The sequence below is a fragment of the Lepus europaeus genome, chromosome 18 (genome assembly GCF_033115175.1).
Source record: "Lepus europaeus isolate LE1 chromosome 18, mLepTim1.pri, whole genome shotgun sequence".
Lineage (NCBI taxonomy): Eukaryota > Metazoa > Chordata > Mammalia > Lagomorpha > Leporidae > Lepus > Lepus europaeus.
Window position 1 is genome coordinate 1,934,071 of NC_084844.1, and position 16,266 is coordinate 1,950,336.

The following is a 16,266-nucleotide window of genomic DNA, read 5'->3' on the forward strand; positions in this document are numbered from 1 at the left end:
CCGTGGAGGCGCTGCCGCAGGGAGGAGGAGTCTTTGAGCAGAACAATGCGGGTTTATTAAAACAGGGTGACAGGGACAGTGGCGTCCACAGCCGGCGCTAGGCTGCGTGCTCCCACTAACAAGGCGACGCTAGCTCGGAGGTAAGGCTTTGAAAGCATTTCGACTGGAAACCCGTAGCGGGGGGCAGAGGGAAGGAGCGAGACTGGCGCCTGACCCCCCAGCTAAGGCGTGGGCGGTGAGGAGGTGGGGTGGGCGCCCAGGCCCAGCTGCACCCCAGCGCTGAGGTAGCCAAGGAGTTCCAGGACCCCTCCCCTCCCCCTGGACGGGCGGAGGCAGGGTCTGTGGGGCGTGGCTGGGCTGCTCAGGCCGGCTCGGTCACCCCCACCACGAGGGGGCACTGAGGGGGCTTCTCCCGGGGTCGGATCCGCGGGAGTCCGTGGCCGGTGCTCAGCGGGCGTCTTCTCCTGGGGTCCCACTCCAGGGGCCCGACTCGGGCCGAGTCACGAGCTCCCTGGAATGAGGGTGGAAGCCGTGGCCCCTGACCTGCGCTACACCGCTGTGCTGGTCTCACCGCTAGCAGGTGCCGAGCTCCACGCGGGCCGGGGGGGGGGGGCCCAGAGCAGGTGTGGGAGGAAGGTGACCCTTAGGACAACACCAGCTCAGGCGACGCTCGGACAGAGGCCGCCCTGGTCTGTGCACCCACTGGGCCTCAGCTCGGATGCCCTGGCCACGACCCCGGAGGGGCTGCGCCTCAGCTCCTCACATGGCGCCCGGGAGCGGCCCCCACTCGGCACTTTCAGACCCGACACCGGGGGGGCCCTCTGGCCATCGATCCGTGCCCTTAGGTGGGGAGACTTCAAAACGTCTGTGGAAAGCGGAGTTAAAAATACACTTTGGCACGAAAAATGCTGCAGTCCACGTACATAAGCCACGTTCTCCAGGCACTTTTCAAAGCCCCTGCCCACGTGGGGAGACGGAGACCTCGGCAGCGTCCCCGACAGCTCGGGGCTGGGCTCCTCCGGAGCGCGGGGCCCAGAGGCTCCCGGCTCGCCCTGAATCTGTAGAAGACAAAGAGCCTGGCGGTTTTTCGCGCCCAGCGCCCAGGTGAGGGGCGGGGCCGAGGCAGGAGCCCAGATTCTCTCCGTGAGTGCAGGGAAGCAGGGGTCGTCCCCTCCCCCCCAGACGGAGGGCTCGGTGGCCGCGTCCCCAGGCTGGGGACGGCCCCGTCCTGGGTGTGAGGCCGAGAGGCGACCGCGTTCGTCCCCTGCGATAAAGGGGGCGCCTTTTCCCTGCTCCCCGTCGTCTCAGCCCCTGGTGAACAGCACGCACAACGCGGAGAGAACGTGCCGGGACACGTGGCGCACGTGGCACGCTGTGGCCACGGCCTCCTGAGCGCTCCCTGAGGCCCGGCCCACGGAGGGGCCCCGTCACCCCCACTCACGGTGTCGCTCACAATGTCACAATGTCACTCAGGATGTCACTCACGGCGTCACTCACGGAGGGGCTCCATCACCACGGCCCGGGGCGGCACCGGGGCGCAGCTCTACTGCGCTACCTGGCGCTCCTGCTTGAGTGCGGCAGCTGCCTTCCACACGGCGACGCAGCTCGACATCAGGATCTGCTCCGGGAACTGCGCCTCCAGCCCCGGGAGCTCGCACTCCTTGGTGTCCAGGTAGCACAGCAGGGTGTCCCTCAGGCTGCAACACCAAGGGACCAGGGCAGCGCTCAGCCGTCTTCCCTGACGCGGGGGACTGGCCATCAGCAGAGCCCCGCGCCCCTGACACTGGCACCCGGGGGAGCGCGGGGCCCAGCGGCCAGGCTCACCAGTCACGTGACTCAGGACCACGAATCCCATTTCGTGTTGTACACGGGGCGATTTCAAAAAGTTCAAACAAAACTAAAACAAACTTCTCTCCTAATCCCCCCTCTCCACAGCCTTCCTGAAGCGCCCTGCGTGAACCGGGATTGCAAACTCGCAAGTCCAGGGTGCAAGGACCTGGTCCACAGCCCAGAGGACGGTGAGTGGGATAAGTGTGTACAGAAACAGCAAGTGCGCAGTGTGGGGGGCAACTCGGGAATCTGCCTCAAGGATTTATTTATTTTTTTGAGAGGTAGAGCTACAGCCAGAGAGAGGGAGAGACAGAGAGAGAGAAAGAGGTCTTCCATCTGCTGGTTCACTCCCCAGAAGGCTGCAACGGCCAGAGCTGGGCCAGTCCGAAGCCAGGAGCCAGGAGCTTCTTCCGGGTCTCCCACGCGGGTGCAGGGGCCCAAGGACTTGGGCCATCTTCTACTGCTTTCCCAGGCCACAGCAGGGATCGGAAGTGGAACAGCCGAGACTCAAACCAGCGCCCATATGGGATGCCGGCACTGCAGGCGGAGGCTTAGCCCATCATGCCACAGCACCAGTCCATGCTTTTTATTAAAAATAGTGAAAGTAGGGGCCAATGTTGTGGCGTGAAGGGTCAGGCTGCTGCCTGCGATGCTGGCATCCCACAGGGGCCATGGCTGCTGCCTGCCCCACTTCCGATCCAGCTCCCTGCTGATAGCCTGGGAAAAGCAGCAGAAAATGGCCTGAGGGCTTGAGCCCCTGCACCCACGTGGGAGACCCAGATGGAGGTTCTGGCTCCATCTTCAGCCTGGCTCAGCTGTGGCCACGGCGGCCACTTGGGGAGTGACCCAGCGGATGGAAGATTCTCTCTCTCTCTCCCCTCTCTCTGATGGAAGATTCTCTCTCTCTCTCCCCTCTCTCTTTCTGTCTCCCTCTCTGTGAGTCTGACTTTCAAATCAATAAATAGATACATCTTTTAAAAAATCAGTAACATTCAGTCCCTGCCTCATCCCACACAGGAAGATCAGTTGGTCAATGAAACAAGTGTTCCAAGCACAAACAGGGCAGGGGCTCTGCAACCTGAGCTGAACCCAGGAGCCCCGGCCCACGGGCGGGGGAGGGCCCGGCCCATCTGGCTGCAGCAGAGCAGCCACTAAAGACGGGCCTGACTGGGGGGCACTGCACCAACGCTGACCAGCAGACACCTGCTCAGCCACAAACAGGGGTAAGCAACACGCCACTTCTGGCCATCAGAGTGGCAAAAATGAACAAGACGGACAGCGTCCAGCGCTAGGTGTTCTCATGTATACGCCGCTGCAGCTTCCATCAAAATGTAAAATTTCTATCGGAATGCACATCTCCTGGGGCCGGCGCTGTGGCACAGCGGGTAAAGCCGCCACCTGCAGCACCGGCATCCCACGTGGGCACCAGTTCGGGTCCCGGCTGCTCCACTTCTGATCCAGCTCCCTGCTATGGCCTGGAAAAACAGTGGAAGATGGCCCAAGTGCTTGGGCCCCTGCACCCACGTGGGAGACCTGGAGGAAGCTCCTGGCTCCTGGCTTCGGATCAGCCCAGCTCCAACCACTGCGGCCATCTGGGGAGTGAACCAGCAGATGGAAGACCTCTCTCTCTCTCTCTCTCTCTCTCTCTCTCTCTGATTCTCTGTAACTCTGTCAAATAAATAAATCCTTAAAACAACCGCACGCCTCAGGGTAGCCTGTGTTGGAGTGGCTTAGCTGCCATCTGGGACCCCTGTGTCCTGGGTTCAAGTCCTGACTCTGCCCTCCCTTCTGGCTTCCTGCCCGCGTGCGCCCCAGGGGGGCAGCAGGTCATGGCTCCCGTATCTGGGTCCCTGCCACGCACGTGGGAGACCCACGTGGATTGCGTTCCTGGCCCCCAGTTTCGGCCTGGCCCAGCCCTGGGCTGTTGTGGGCACTTGGAGAGTGAGCTATCAGGTGGTCCCTTTGACAGCACAGGTGCACTTGTTAGTGTGAGAATATGCGACTTTTCTAACCGTTAGGAAGCTCAATAGACAGCGACCACAGAGCCGGCAGGGGCGGGGCAGGGGCAGGGCAGGGGCGGTGCGGGGGCGGCGCGGGGGCGGCGCGGGGGCGGCGCGGGGAGCGGCTGGGCGGCGCTCACCTCCAGGCGGGGTTGAAGCCGTCCTCGGGCTGCAGGCCCGCGAGCTTCAGCACCATCATCTCGTGCAGCTCCAGGAGGAAGGCGTCCAGGCCGTGCTGCTTCAGGAACGCGCGCAGCAGCCTGGCGTCCTCCGGGCTGAGGTCCTCTTTGTACTGCGGGCTGATGTCCCCGAACGGCTCCTGCCGTGAGCGAAGACGGACGGGCGCTGCAGCCTGGGGGGGGGGGGGCGCCCTGCGTGGGGGGGCGGGGGCGGGGGCGGGCTTACCCTCTTCAGTCGCAGCAGCTGCTCCGACTTGTGAGCGGACAGGAGCTGCCACAGGGCGATGGCGTGTTTCAGCTGGCACCTGCTCAGGGCCTGCAGGAGGAAGGGGCTCCCTGAGGGGGGGGGAGGAGGGGAGGGGGAGGAGGGGGAGAAGGAGGGGGAGGAGGGGGGGAGGAGGAGGGGGGAGGGGAGGGGGAGGGGGGATGAGGAGGGGGGAGGGGAGGAGGGGGAGGAGGGGGGGAGGAGGGGGGGAGGAGGGGGGGAGGAGGAGGGGGGAGGGGAGGAGGAGGGGGGAGGAGGAGGAGAGGAGGGGGGAGGAGGGGAGGGGGGGAGGGGGAGGAGGCCCCACCCCGCTTGCCACAGCCCAGGGACCAGGGCTGCCTCCACGTTCTTGCTCTGATGCCGCCTCCGCCCCAGCCTCTCATTCGCCCGCCTCGCCCCGCCCGGCGCGGGTCCTCAGAGGCTCCCTCTGGACGGTCAGCGTTTGGTGCGCATGTCCCGTGGGCGGGCGTGTCCCGTGGGCGGGTGTCCCGTGGGCGGGCGTGTCCCGTGGGCGGGTGTCCCGTGGGCGGGGGTGTCCCGTGGGGGAGGGGGTGTCCCGTGGGCGGGTGTCCCGTGGGCGGCGGTGTCCCGTGGGGGAGGGGGCGTCCCGTGGGCGGGGGTGTCCCGTGGGTGGCGGTGTCCCATGGGGGAGGGGGCGTCCCGTGGGCGGGGGTGTCCCGTGGGCGGGCGTCCCGTGGCGGGGGGGCGTCCCGTGGGCGGGTGTCCCGTGGGGGGGGTGTCCCGTGGGCGGGGGCGTCCCGTGGGGGGGGTGTCCCGTGGGCGGGGGCGTCCCGTGGGCGGGGGTGTCCCGTGGGCGGCGGTGTCCCTGGCCGGGAGCAGGGCTGACATCCCTGGGGGGGGCTGCCCCCCGCAGGACCCACCTTCACCACGAGAGCCGACTGCCCGGCCATGCGCAGGACGTCCTGCGTGTACACGTTCAGGTGCATGCTGGGATCCCCGCCGGCGGTGCTGAGAAAGCCCAGGGCGACTTCGGTGACAGACAGGGCCTCGCAGGCGTCACTGTAGGCCTGCAGCTGTCCAGTGATGGCGCCGGCGACCGAGCTGGGCAGAGGGTTCTGGGAGCCAGAAGGGAGACACAGCCGTGGGTGGGCTCCTTGTTTCTTGCCACCGGCTAAGAGCTGAGCGGCTCCCTGCCCAAGGCCACAGGCAGGGCCGACTCCCCGATGACCACAGGGACAGCCGACGCGGCGCCCGCCAAGTGCCAAGCAGCATCCCACAACTGCACCACTGTGAGCTCGCAGAACCCTCGGAACCACCAGGGAGGGAGGGGAGAAGCTGCCCACCGACGTCGAAGTCAAGAGCAGGACCAGCGGGATCTCTGGGCGCCTGAGCACCCGGGTGACCGGCACCTCGGAGCCGCCCCGCCAGGACCGACCACCCGTGTCCACACGGGAACCGGAGGGTCTGCTGTGCGTCCCGCCCCCTCCACAGACAGCGCTAGGCTGGGCCGAGGCAGGGGCTGTCCCAGCGGGGACAAAGCCCCGCCCTGACACAGGTGCCCGTGCCCACCTGTGCCATTTTGTTCCTGATGTCCATGAAGAGATGCTCGTAGTTCCAGTCCCGTCTGTACACCAGCGTCGGGATGCCCTACGGGGAGACGCGAGAGCTTTCAGGGTGGAGCCGGCGTGCAGGTCCCAGACAGTGACAAATCCACGGGCTGGACGAAGGCAGGGCTTGCGCTCGGCCCGCGGGAGCGGCAGCGGAGGGATCAGCCCAGCCACGACGGCCAGGCTGGCTGCGTGGGGGTCCCTGCGGCCTCGTGCCCTTCCCCAGCCCCTGGGCACGGACCACGAGCATGGCAGGCCCTCGGCCAGGCAGCAGCAGTATCGGGAGGCCGAGAGCCTGGGTTCAGACAATTCCTGGCCCCGTGGGCAGTGGGCGGAGCAAACTGTCCTAGTGAGAACGGGTGTGGCCCCCGTAAAGGCACAGGGGAGGCAGGTGCCTGCAGGGTGTGGGAGAAGGGGCAGCCAGGGTGCGGTCACCAGGCTGCAGGGCAGGCGAGGGGTGAGTGGCTGCAGACAGAGGAGTGGAGGCCCTGCCCCTAAGCGGTGGAGGCCCCGCCCCTAAGCGGTGGAGGCCCCGCCCCTAAGTGGCAGAGGCCCCGCCCCTAAGCGGTGGAGGTCCCGCCCCTAAGCGGTGGAGGCCCCGCCCCTAAGCGGTGGAGGCCCGCAAGGCCCTCTAGGGGGCGGCACTGGGCTCCTCTGGAGGCCGCCGGATCCAGGGCGGCTGCTGCAGCAGGCTGTGGCGGCCAGAACACAGACACACACGGAGGGCACAGCTGACGGTGAGGACTGTGGGGTGTTCCGGGCTGGAGGGTGACGCCACTGACCCCACGAGAAAAGCCCAACAAGTCCACGGACACTCAGAGCCAAGCCTGGCGGAGTACTGCCGATACCGATGTGAGAGCCACGTGGGGCGACACCAGCCCGAGAGCCACGTGGGAGCAAGGGGATGAGGCAGACACGGCCTGGGGGGCCCGCCTCGCCCTGGTCTGTCGCGGTCCCCACACACACACCGGCCAGCCCCAGGCCGCACGGCTCTGCTCACCTTGAGGGTCACTTTGGGCTTGCCCTGCAGGAAGCGGCCAACGACCTGCCGCTGAATCTTGTCCAGGTCCAGCTCCTGCAGGGCCTCCCCGCCTCGCTCCACCCGGTACTGACAGTTGGACAGGATCAGTGGGGTCAGATCCCGCTCCACGTCGTAACTGATGACGTGCAGCTCAGCCACGTCCGAGGCGTCCACGGAGTAGCTGAGGGACACGGAGACACGGCACTCGGGGCTGGGTCCCGTCAGCCTGAGCGGCTGAAAGCCAAACAGGGACCCTGGGGGCGGGGCGGGGTGAGGCCCCTGGCTCAGGGACCGGCTGAGCGGCCACGCTTCCCGCTGGCCTGTGCGCCCACCTCCTGTTCTCCGTGGAGAACTTCTCCACCGTGCAGACCATCCCGTTGTGGAGGCTGATCAGGTAGCTGACCAGGGCGGTGGCACAGAGGCCCAGCCCCCGGCGCCGCGGCAGAAGGACCCCAAAGTCCGAGTCCAGATCCAGGTCCGAACGGCAGTAGTCTTCGGGGAGCTTGATTTCACCTGGGAACGACAGGGCTGTCAGCGCGCCGAGGCCCCCGGGAGGAAGCGGAGAGGAAGAGGAGGGAGAACAGGGCGGGGGCTGGGCCCCAGGGCTCTGCTCGATGCGCTCTCAACCCCTCGGGGTGCCCTACGTCTGTGTCCAAGATGGGCGGATGCTCCGCCTGCCGCGTGCATCGTGAGGGAGCCGGGGCACTCACCGTTGGTCCCCAGGGATCGCCTCAGCTGGTTCCACGTGGACAGAAAGACGGTGATCTGCTGGTGGAGCCGGTGCCGCCGCCCGTCTGTGGGACGAGGTGCTCACTAAGAGCCCCGCGGTCACCCCGGCCCAGCCAGGGCCCAGGGACACGGCGTGGGCTCTGGCGGGACCCTGCCCTCTGCCACGCACTCACCAGCGTGTCCCCAAGGCTGCCTTATGTGGCTGAGCTCTGTGCCTGCGCGCACAGGGCTCCCCAGCTGCGGCCAGAGCTTCTGGTGGGATTTGGGATTGGGCACTGCCTACCTCCTGCTCAGACGTCAGGGGCTGGGACCCCGTAGCCCTGCAGCCCTGCCCAGTGCCGCCACGGCAAGGACCCTGCGGGGACGCCGGCACAGGCAGTCCTGGTGGGGTCATTCGTACCTGAACCCTGACTGCTGATGAAACCTCGGATGGATCGGTACTCGGCGTCCGGCGCGTTCTGGAACTGTCTCACCAGACTCCTCTGCAGGGCCAGGATCTCAGGCAAGAATCTCACCAGCCTCAGCTCTGCTTCCTGGGGAAGGGAAACCACGCGGTGACACCCTCTGTCCACGGGGTGACACCTCTGTCCAGGGGGTAACACCCTCTGTCCATGCGGTGACACCTCTGTCCACACGGTGACACCCTCTGTCCACGGGGTGACACCTCTGTCCACGCGGTGACACCCTCTGTCCACGGGGTGACACCCTCAGTCCACGGGGTGACACCTCTGTCCACGCGGTGACACCCTCTGTCCACGGGGTAACACCCTCTGTCCACGCAGTGACACCCTCTGTCCACGGGGTGACACCCTCTGTCCACGGGGTGACACCCTCTGTCCATGCGGTGACACCCTCTGTCCACGCAGTGACACCCTCTGTCCATGCGGTGACACCCTCTGTCCATGGGGTGACACCCTCTGTCCATGCGGTGACACCCTCTGTCCACGCAGTGACACCCTCTGTCCATGCGGTGACACCCTCTGTCCACGCGGTGATACCCATGTCCACCTGAAAATGTCTACGCGGTAACACCCTCCGAGAGTGCTTCCTGGTCCCCTCAGGGGGAGATCAGTGCTAACAGGAAGTGCTTCCTGGTCCCCTCAGGGAGATAGAGTGCTAACAGGAAGTGCCTCCTGGTCCCCTCAGGGAGATAGAGTGCTAACAGGAAGTGCTTCCTGGTCCCCTCAGGGAGAGATCAGAGTGCTAACAGGAAGTGCCTCCTGGTCCCCTCAGGGAGAGATCAGTGCTAACAGGAAGTGTTTCCTGGTCCCCTCAGGGGGAGATCAGTGCTAACAGGAAGTGCTTCCTGGTCCCCTCAGGGAGATAGAGTGCTAACAGGAAGTGCCTCCTGGTCCCCTCAGGGAGATAGAGTGCTAACAGGAAGTGCTTCCTGGTCCCCTCAGGGAGAGATCAGAGTGCTAACAGGAAGTGCCTCCTGGTCCCCTCAGGGAGAGATCAGTGCTAACAGGAAGTGCCTCCTGGCCCCCTCAGGGAGATAGAGTGCTAACAGGAAGTGCCTCCTGGTCCCCTCAGGGAGAGATCAGTGCTAACAGGAAGTGCCTCCTGGTCCCCTCAGGGAGAGATCAGTGCTAACAGGAAGTGCTTCCTGGTCCCCTCAGGGAGAGATCAGAGTGCTAACAGGAAGTGCCTCCTGGTCCCCTCAGGGAGATAGAGTGCTAACAGGAAGTGCTTCCTGGTCCCCTCAGGGAGAGATCAGTGCTAACAGGAAGTGCTTCCTGGTCCCCTCAGGGAGAGATCAGAGTGCTAACAGGAAGTGCCTCCTGGTCCCCTCAGGGAGAGATCAGTGCTAACAGGAAGTGCTTCCTGGTCCCCTCAGGGAGAGATCAGAGTGCTAACAGGAAGTGCTTCCTGGTCCCCTCAGGGAGAGATCAGTGCTAACAGGAAGTGTTTCCTGGTCCCCTCAGGGAGAGATCAGAGTGCTAACAGGAAGTGCTTCCTGGTCCCCTCAGGGAGAGATCAGAGTGCTAACAGGAAGTGCCTCCTGGTCCCCTCAGGGAGAGATCAGTGCTAACAGGAAGTGCCTCCTGGTCCCCTCAGGGAGAGATCAGTGCTAACAGGAAGTGCCTCCTGGTCCCCTCAGGGAGAGATCAGTGCTAACAGGAAGTGCCTCCTGGTCCCCTCAGGGAGAGATCAGTGCTAACAGGAAGTGCCTCCTCGTCCCCTCAGGGAGAGATCAGTGCTAACAGGAAGTGCCTCCTGGTCCCCTCAGGGAGAGATCAGTGCTAACAGGAAGTGCCTCCTGGTCCCGTCAGGGAGAGATCAGTGCTAACAGGAAGTGCTTCCTGGTCCCGTCAGGGAGAGATCAGTGCTAACAGGAAGTGCTTCCTGGTCCTCAGAGACACCTTTCCCCTCCTGCTGCGTTACCAGCGATCCGCTCCCGGCCCTCCGGTTCTTCCCCACCTTTCTCAGCCGTGTGTGGGGCTCCACCCCGCGTTCGCCTGCTGTGTGCGCAGCTCTCTACCTGAGTCCCCGCCCCACGTCCACCTGCAACCCAGGCACCGCAGGAGCCTGTGAGCGTTGGATCTCCGGGGCGGGCGCTGTGGCGCAGCAGCCTAAGCCGCCACTCGGGACAGGACCCCTGCTGGAGTGCTGGGAATACGCCCCATCTCTGCCACCGATCCAGGTCCTGCTCACGTGCACCTGGGAGGCAGCAGGGGCTGGTGCCACCCACTGGGAGACCCTGATGGAGCTCCTGGCTCCAGCCTGGCCCAGCCCCAGCTGTCCTGGGCCTCTGGAGCGAACCAGTGGAGAGACGATCGCTCTGTTCCTATGCCTTTCAGTAAGACTGGAAAACTTTAAAAACAGGAAAGAATCTGGTCTCTAGGCGTGACTTGTACGGGAGCGCGCAGGACCTCCGGGGAAGCCGCGTGGCCCGACGGAGGCGGCGGCGTGGGCCCCACGTACCTTCTGCAGGAACTGCCAGAGGACGGGCACCGTCTCTTTGCCGTTCTTCTGCTCCACCACGTGCTGGAGGTACTCCACCGTGATCCTCCTCCTGCAGCTCCAGACCTTCGAGCAGTGAACCACGCTCTCCCGGGGCAGGTGGGACAAGAAGGCCGCCGGGTCGCCGTACACGATTTTGGCCACGGGGTTGGAGCTGATGCGTTCGTCTTGGCTGATCAGAGCGTTCACCCTGAGCAGGGTTTTATCCAGGTGCTGGATGGAGAAAACCGGAGAATTCTGGAGGGGAGCAACTGCTACCCCCAGTGCCTCCACCAGGGGGCCTCGAGGGCGCGTGCCCAGCCAGCAGAGACACACTCAATCCACAACCGTCAGGACAGCCTGGGTGAGCGTCTCCCTAGCCCTCTCACCGTCTGCTACAGAAGCCGCAGGGAGGACACTAGGGCAGCGGGAGGACGGGGCTCTGGGTGGGGAGCGCGAAGGCTGGGGCTGCGCGAGGGCCTCTGGTGGCACTCCCAGGGCGACCGCGGCCAGCTGTGCCCCGTGCACCCCACGACCCGCAGCTGCCGGTCACTGACCTCCAGCACGGGTAGGATGAGGGCCTCCACGTGCTTCTCCCAGTCGTTTCTCTTTTCCTTAGTTGACAGCTGTGCGTCGTAATGTACAGGCCCTAAAGAAACCAAACTGCGTGGGTTTCCCAAGACAGCACAGAGCCAACGGAAGCAGGAACAGAACCGGGGGGGGGGGGAGGGGGGCTGTCCCGGTTCACCTCAACGCGGGGCCACACGCACTGGGTGCTCTGTGGGGAGACGTCGGGCTCCAGGAGCCCCGCTCACCCACACAGAGGAGCACAGAGCACAGCCCTGCCCGAGGACAGAGCGCAGCCGCGGGGCCCGGGGCCCGGCACCACCCTCAGCCAGCCCAGCTACCACCGCCGGAAGCCACAGGCGGGGCCCACAAGGGGCGCCGCGGGCAGCGTTCTGGGGTCCTGGGCTTCTCTCGCTGCGACAGTGGGGCCCTCGCCTGCTGCGGGATCACACACGCGCCCGTGCTGACGGGGGAGGCGTCCGCTGCTCCGGGGCAGCATGGTGCTGGGATTACTCTAACTAACTCTGTCCCCACCACGGCAGCTTGAAGATCATTGCAGATAAATACGAAGAAAATAAAATCACTCGCTTCCACCCTCGGAGAGAACCACGTCACTCAGCTGCCTTACAGGCCTCGCGGTTGCTATGGATTTGAATTTTACATTGGTTTATTTATCTGAAAGACAGAGACAGAGACAGAGACAGAGACAGAGACAGAGACAGAGACAGAGAGATCGTGCAATGACTGGGGCTGGGCCAGGCTGAAGCCAGGAGCCAGGAGCTTCTTCTGGGTCTCCCATGTGGGTGCAGGGACCCAAGCACTCGGGCCATCTTCCGCTGCTTTCCCAGGCCATAGCAGGGAGCTGGATGGGAAGTGGGGCAGCCGGGACTCGAACCAGTGCCCACACAGGATGCCGACACTGCGGGCGGAGGTTTAACCGTCTACACCACAGTGCCGGCCCCAGACCTGAATTTTTAAAATAGACAAGTGGGCTGAGCAAACATCTTTGTAGGCTGCTTATGTACCGGGACAAAGTGGACCCGGTCAGCACAGGCTGCGGCATGTGGAGGCAGCAGGGGCCTTTGTGGTCGGGGTCTTGGACACACAGCGCCGCCTTGGCTGGGCCGCCCCACGGCACCTAGGTCTCCAGGTCGCGGCCAGCGAGCACCCGTGCCTCACCAGGCAGGCAGAGCTCTCGTCCCGCGCCAGCCCCTCAGGGCCTCTGCCTGCTCTGGCTGCCATCGTCCATGCCCCCCCCCTGCCCCCTTCCGTACTCTGGCTGGAGACGGGGTGCTGCTCGTGGAGCAGGCTGCCCAGGACGAGGTGGGCCACGCTGGCGGTCTCGTCGGCGCTCCTGCCCAGCATGGCGGTGAGCTGCCCCAGGTCCCGCTGGACGTGCTGCTGCAGGAAGCCCCGCAGGTCCCACACCCGAGGCTTGACGATCTTCATCAGAGCCTGCGGCAGAGGCGGGGGCTCAGTGCGGCTGCGGCCCCAGAGGGAGCCGGGCGGTGGGCGGTGGGCTCAGGGTGGCTGCGGGGGGCGGAGGGGCCCCAGAGGGAGCTGGGAGCTGGGAGTGGGCTCAGGGCGGCTGCGGGGGGCGGAGGGGACCCAGCGGGAGCTGGGCGGCATGGCTGACACAGCAGAGGCAGAGGTGGGTGGGTGGGCCAGGCCCGTGTCACCGAGTGACAGAGGACAGCCCCACACAGCCCCGTCTGCCACCACGGTTGGCACTAAGGGTAAAGCGCAGAGGACGTGGCCTCGCTACTCCCAGCTGCGCTCGGGCTACGCAGCTGTGGCTCTGATACAATCTGGTGCGCCGTCCCCCTGCGCCGTCGCGTGCCACGCGGGAGACGCCACCCACTGGACTCTGCATTGCAAGACCGAGGCCCCAAGCGACCGAATGACGGCAGGGTCTTCCCACAGTGGGGCAGACAGCTCGGCAGCGCGGTTTTCTACCTGGGGGTCTTGGGCAGCTCCCCAGAGCAAGGCCAAATGAGTGAGTAACCGGATGAGGACGAAGGCCACCGGGGACAGCTCCCGGTCAGGCGCCACCGCCGTGCCTCTGTTTTGCGGGTCCCCCAGCACATGTCCAGTCTGAGTTCTATCTGCATCGCTCCTGGAGTGGATGAGAGGAGAACGGGGAAGCCTGGAGAGGGTGGCTCTTCCCAGGCCTCGTGGGGGCCTCAGATCCCCCGCGCCTGGACGTGAGGCTCACGGTGATCACAGCACACCGTGTTCCCACGAGCCTTTCTCTCTGTTGGCCCACCGACCCCACGGCATTCGGTGCAAAGCGGCCATGGGTGCTGATCCCAGGCCGGGGTCGGGACGCAGGCCTCTGGCACCGAAGTCTCGGTGGGAGAGAGCGGGCAGGCTACGGACAGCTGGGTTTGGGGACAGCTGGCAGCCACGTGGGAACCGTCCTCATTTTCTCAAGCCAAAAAATGGGATGCAAGGTCCGGCCACGGCTTTCATGTCACGTGCGGGCGGGAGGTGCGACAGGACGGACCCACCGCGCTGCAAAGACATGAGTAGCCGAGGGCTTCCCGGACAACCGGCTACAGCGTCCGGAGCTTCGGCTGCAGCCCGAGACCCAGAGGTCCCGCGGGCCCGAGGAGCAGCACACCCCGTCTCCCAGCCAGTGTGGGGTCAGGACTCAGCTCTATGGATCTGAAGTCGGGCACCGTAGCCCTCTGTACCTGGGTCCTTCCTCTGTGGATTCAACCAACCTCGGACCAGAAATATTCGGGGAAAAACCCCCACACTGGACTGAACATGTGGGGCTCTCCCCCGCTGTCATTCCTCCCCAGACAGCGCAGCTCACGGCCGCTGTGTCAGCGTCACCCACGCCTGGCTGGTGCACCTGCGGGGAGCCGCAGTCACAGGGAAACCCACGCCACTCTAGAAGCGCCTCGTGCGACTCTGCATTTCGGTGTGGGGGTGGGGTGGGACTGGGGGCTGGAATCTGTGCCTGCAGACGCTAAGGGATGTGTCTGTGGCGGCTTCACCACTCCCCCTTCCCAGGAGAGAGCCCGGCCGGCTGACGGCTGAGGAGCGGGGAGAGCCCGGCCGGCTGACGGCTGGAGCGCGTCCGCTGAGGCAGACGAAGGCCCAGCTTTGATCTCGGCCCTGAACGCCCCTGAGTGAGTCACCTGCTTCACCAGGTGTGTGCGTACAAGGGCGAGCCCACGGCCCAGGTGAGAGTCGGCGGCATCCAAGGGCGTGAGCAGCGCCTGCACTCTGCCCAGTGTCTGAGAGCCAGCGAAGGTGAGGGCCGGCGAAGGTGAGAGCCAGCGACAGGTGAGAGCCAGCGACAGGTGAGGCGCCGCTCTGCCCTGTGTCGGGGCCAGGGAAGGTGAGGGCCGGGGAAGGTGAGAGCCGGCGACAGGTGAGGCGCCGCTCTGCCCTGTGTCGGGGCCAGGGAAGGTGAGGGCCGGGGAAGGTGAGAGCCGGCGACAGGTGAGGGCCAGCGACAGGTGAGGCGCTGCTCTGCCCTGTGTCGTGGCCAGGGAAGGTGAGGGCCGGGGAAGGTGAGGGCCGGGGAAGGTGAGGGCCAGGAAAGGTGAGAGCCAGCGACAGGTGAGAGCCGGGGAAGGTGAGGGCCGGGGAAGGTGAGGGCCAGGGAAGGTGAGAGCCAGCGACAGGTGAGAGCCGGGGAAGGTGAGGGCCAGCGACAGGTGAGAGCCGGGGAAGGTGAAGGCCGGGGAAGGTGAGGGCCGGGGAAGGTGAGGGCCGGGGAAGGTGAGAGCCAGCGACAGGTGAGAGCCAGCGACAGGTGAGGCGCCGCTCTGCCCTGTGTCGGGGCCAGGGAAGGTGAGGGCCGGGGAAGGTGAGAGCCGGCGACAGGTGAGGCGCCGCTCTGCCCTGTGTCGGGGCCAGGGAAGGTGAGGGCCGGGGAAGGTGAGAGCCAGCGACAGGTGAGGTGCCGCTCTGCCCTGTGTCGGGGCCAGATGCCCGGCAGCTCTGTGTGATGCTGCATTTGCAACGGCCACGGCCATGCCCACGTGTGACCGCAGGGAAAGTAGACGCAGCCTTACGTACGTGATGACGTGGAAGCCGGCGTTGGGTATGTGGTTGATCCCTCCCACCTGGGCGCCGCAGTCCACACACTGGCTCTGCTCCATCGGCTTGCCACACTAGGACAAGACAGAGGTGACTCACACGGGCGCCACCAGCCGGGAGCCCGGCGTGGGGGCGGGGCCCACGCTTGGCACCAGCCGGGCAGACTTAGGTGAATTTGGACTTTTTTTTTTTGGACAGGCAGAATGGACAGTGAGAGAGAGAGAGAGAGAGAAAGGTCTTCCTTTTTTGCTGTTGGTTCACCCTCCAATGGCCGCCGCGGCTGGCGCACCGCGCTGATCCGAAGCCAGGAGCCAGGTGCTTCTCCTGGTCTCCCATGCGGGTGCAGGGCCCAAGCACTTGGGCCATCCTCCACTGCACTCCTGGGCCATAGCAGAGAGCTGGCCTGGAAGAGGAGCAACCGGGACAGGATCGGTGCCCTGACCGGGACTAGAACCTGGTGTGCCGGCGCTGCAAGGCAGAAGATTAGCCTAGTGAGCCGCGGCGTCAGCTGGACTTCTTTTAAATGAAGCTATTTATTTGAAAAGCAGAGTGCCAGAGAGAAAGAGGGGGAGAGAGAGAGAGAGAGAGAGAGAGAGAGGCAGCACTTCTGTCTGCTGGTTTTCTCCTCAAAAGGCCACCAGCAGCCATGGCTGGGCCAGCCCAAAGCCCAGGGCACAAGCGCTCAGGCCATTGTCTGCGGCCTTCCCAGGTGGACTGGAACCGGCACTCCGGTGCGGGATGCTGGCGCTGGCAGCAGTGGCTTAACCCGCTGCACCACAACGCCGCCCTCTAAACAGACTTTTGTAGACGACTATGCAGCATTCGGGCTTTGTCTCTCGTGGCCCCGTCCATCAGGAGCCCCTCCTGGTCTCTTATTTACGCTGTGACGTGGCACCGCCAAGGGCTCGGGGTACAGACCCGCCAAGGGCCCAGGCAGCTCCTTAGCAGTGTGGAGGTGGATGCCACAGCGCCCTCTGCAGGCGCCCATGGCACAGCACCTGCTCTCTGTAACCCAGTCACAGACCCCGTGCTGCCGGAGGTCTTGAAGAAGGTGGGCGGACAGTCAGAGAGGGGCGCTCCCGGAAGCCGCTGGGCTGGGGTGAGG

The 16,266-nt window shown here is 65.2% G+C and overlaps 1 protein-coding gene across 3 annotated transcripts in view; it reads right to left on the reverse strand.

Annotated features, from left to right (window-relative positions):
* RNF213 (ring finger protein 213) overlaps positions 1-16,266 on the reverse strand; it is a 103,994-nt gene continuing 87,728 nt past the window's right edge. For all 3 annotated transcript variants that reach the window (XM_062215757.1, XM_062215756.1, XM_062215758.1), the window contains 14 exons: positions 15,141-15,235; positions 13,059-13,218; positions 12,377-12,557; positions 11,093-11,184; positions 10,518-10,769; positions 7,993-8,125; positions 7,574-7,657; positions 7,196-7,376; positions 6,843-7,044; positions 5,805-5,882; positions 5,156-5,350; positions 4,236-4,325; positions 3,971-4,149; positions 1-1,697 (listed from right to left, as the gene is read on the reverse strand). In XM_062215757.1, coding sequence (XP_062071741.1) covers positions 1,544-1,697; positions 3,971-4,149; positions 4,236-4,325; positions 5,156-5,350; positions 5,805-5,882; positions 6,843-7,044; positions 7,196-7,376; positions 7,574-7,657; positions 7,993-8,125; positions 10,518-10,769; positions 11,093-11,184; positions 12,377-12,557; positions 13,059-13,218; positions 15,141-15,235 — 2,076 coding nt within the window. In that variant the 3' untranslated portion in view covers positions 1-1,543. The remainder of the gene's footprint in view (positions 1,698-3,970; positions 4,150-4,235; positions 4,326-5,155; positions 5,351-5,804; positions 5,883-6,842; positions 7,045-7,195; positions 7,377-7,573; positions 7,658-7,992; positions 8,126-10,517; positions 10,770-11,092; positions 11,185-12,376; positions 12,558-13,058; positions 13,219-15,140; positions 15,236-16,266) is intronic.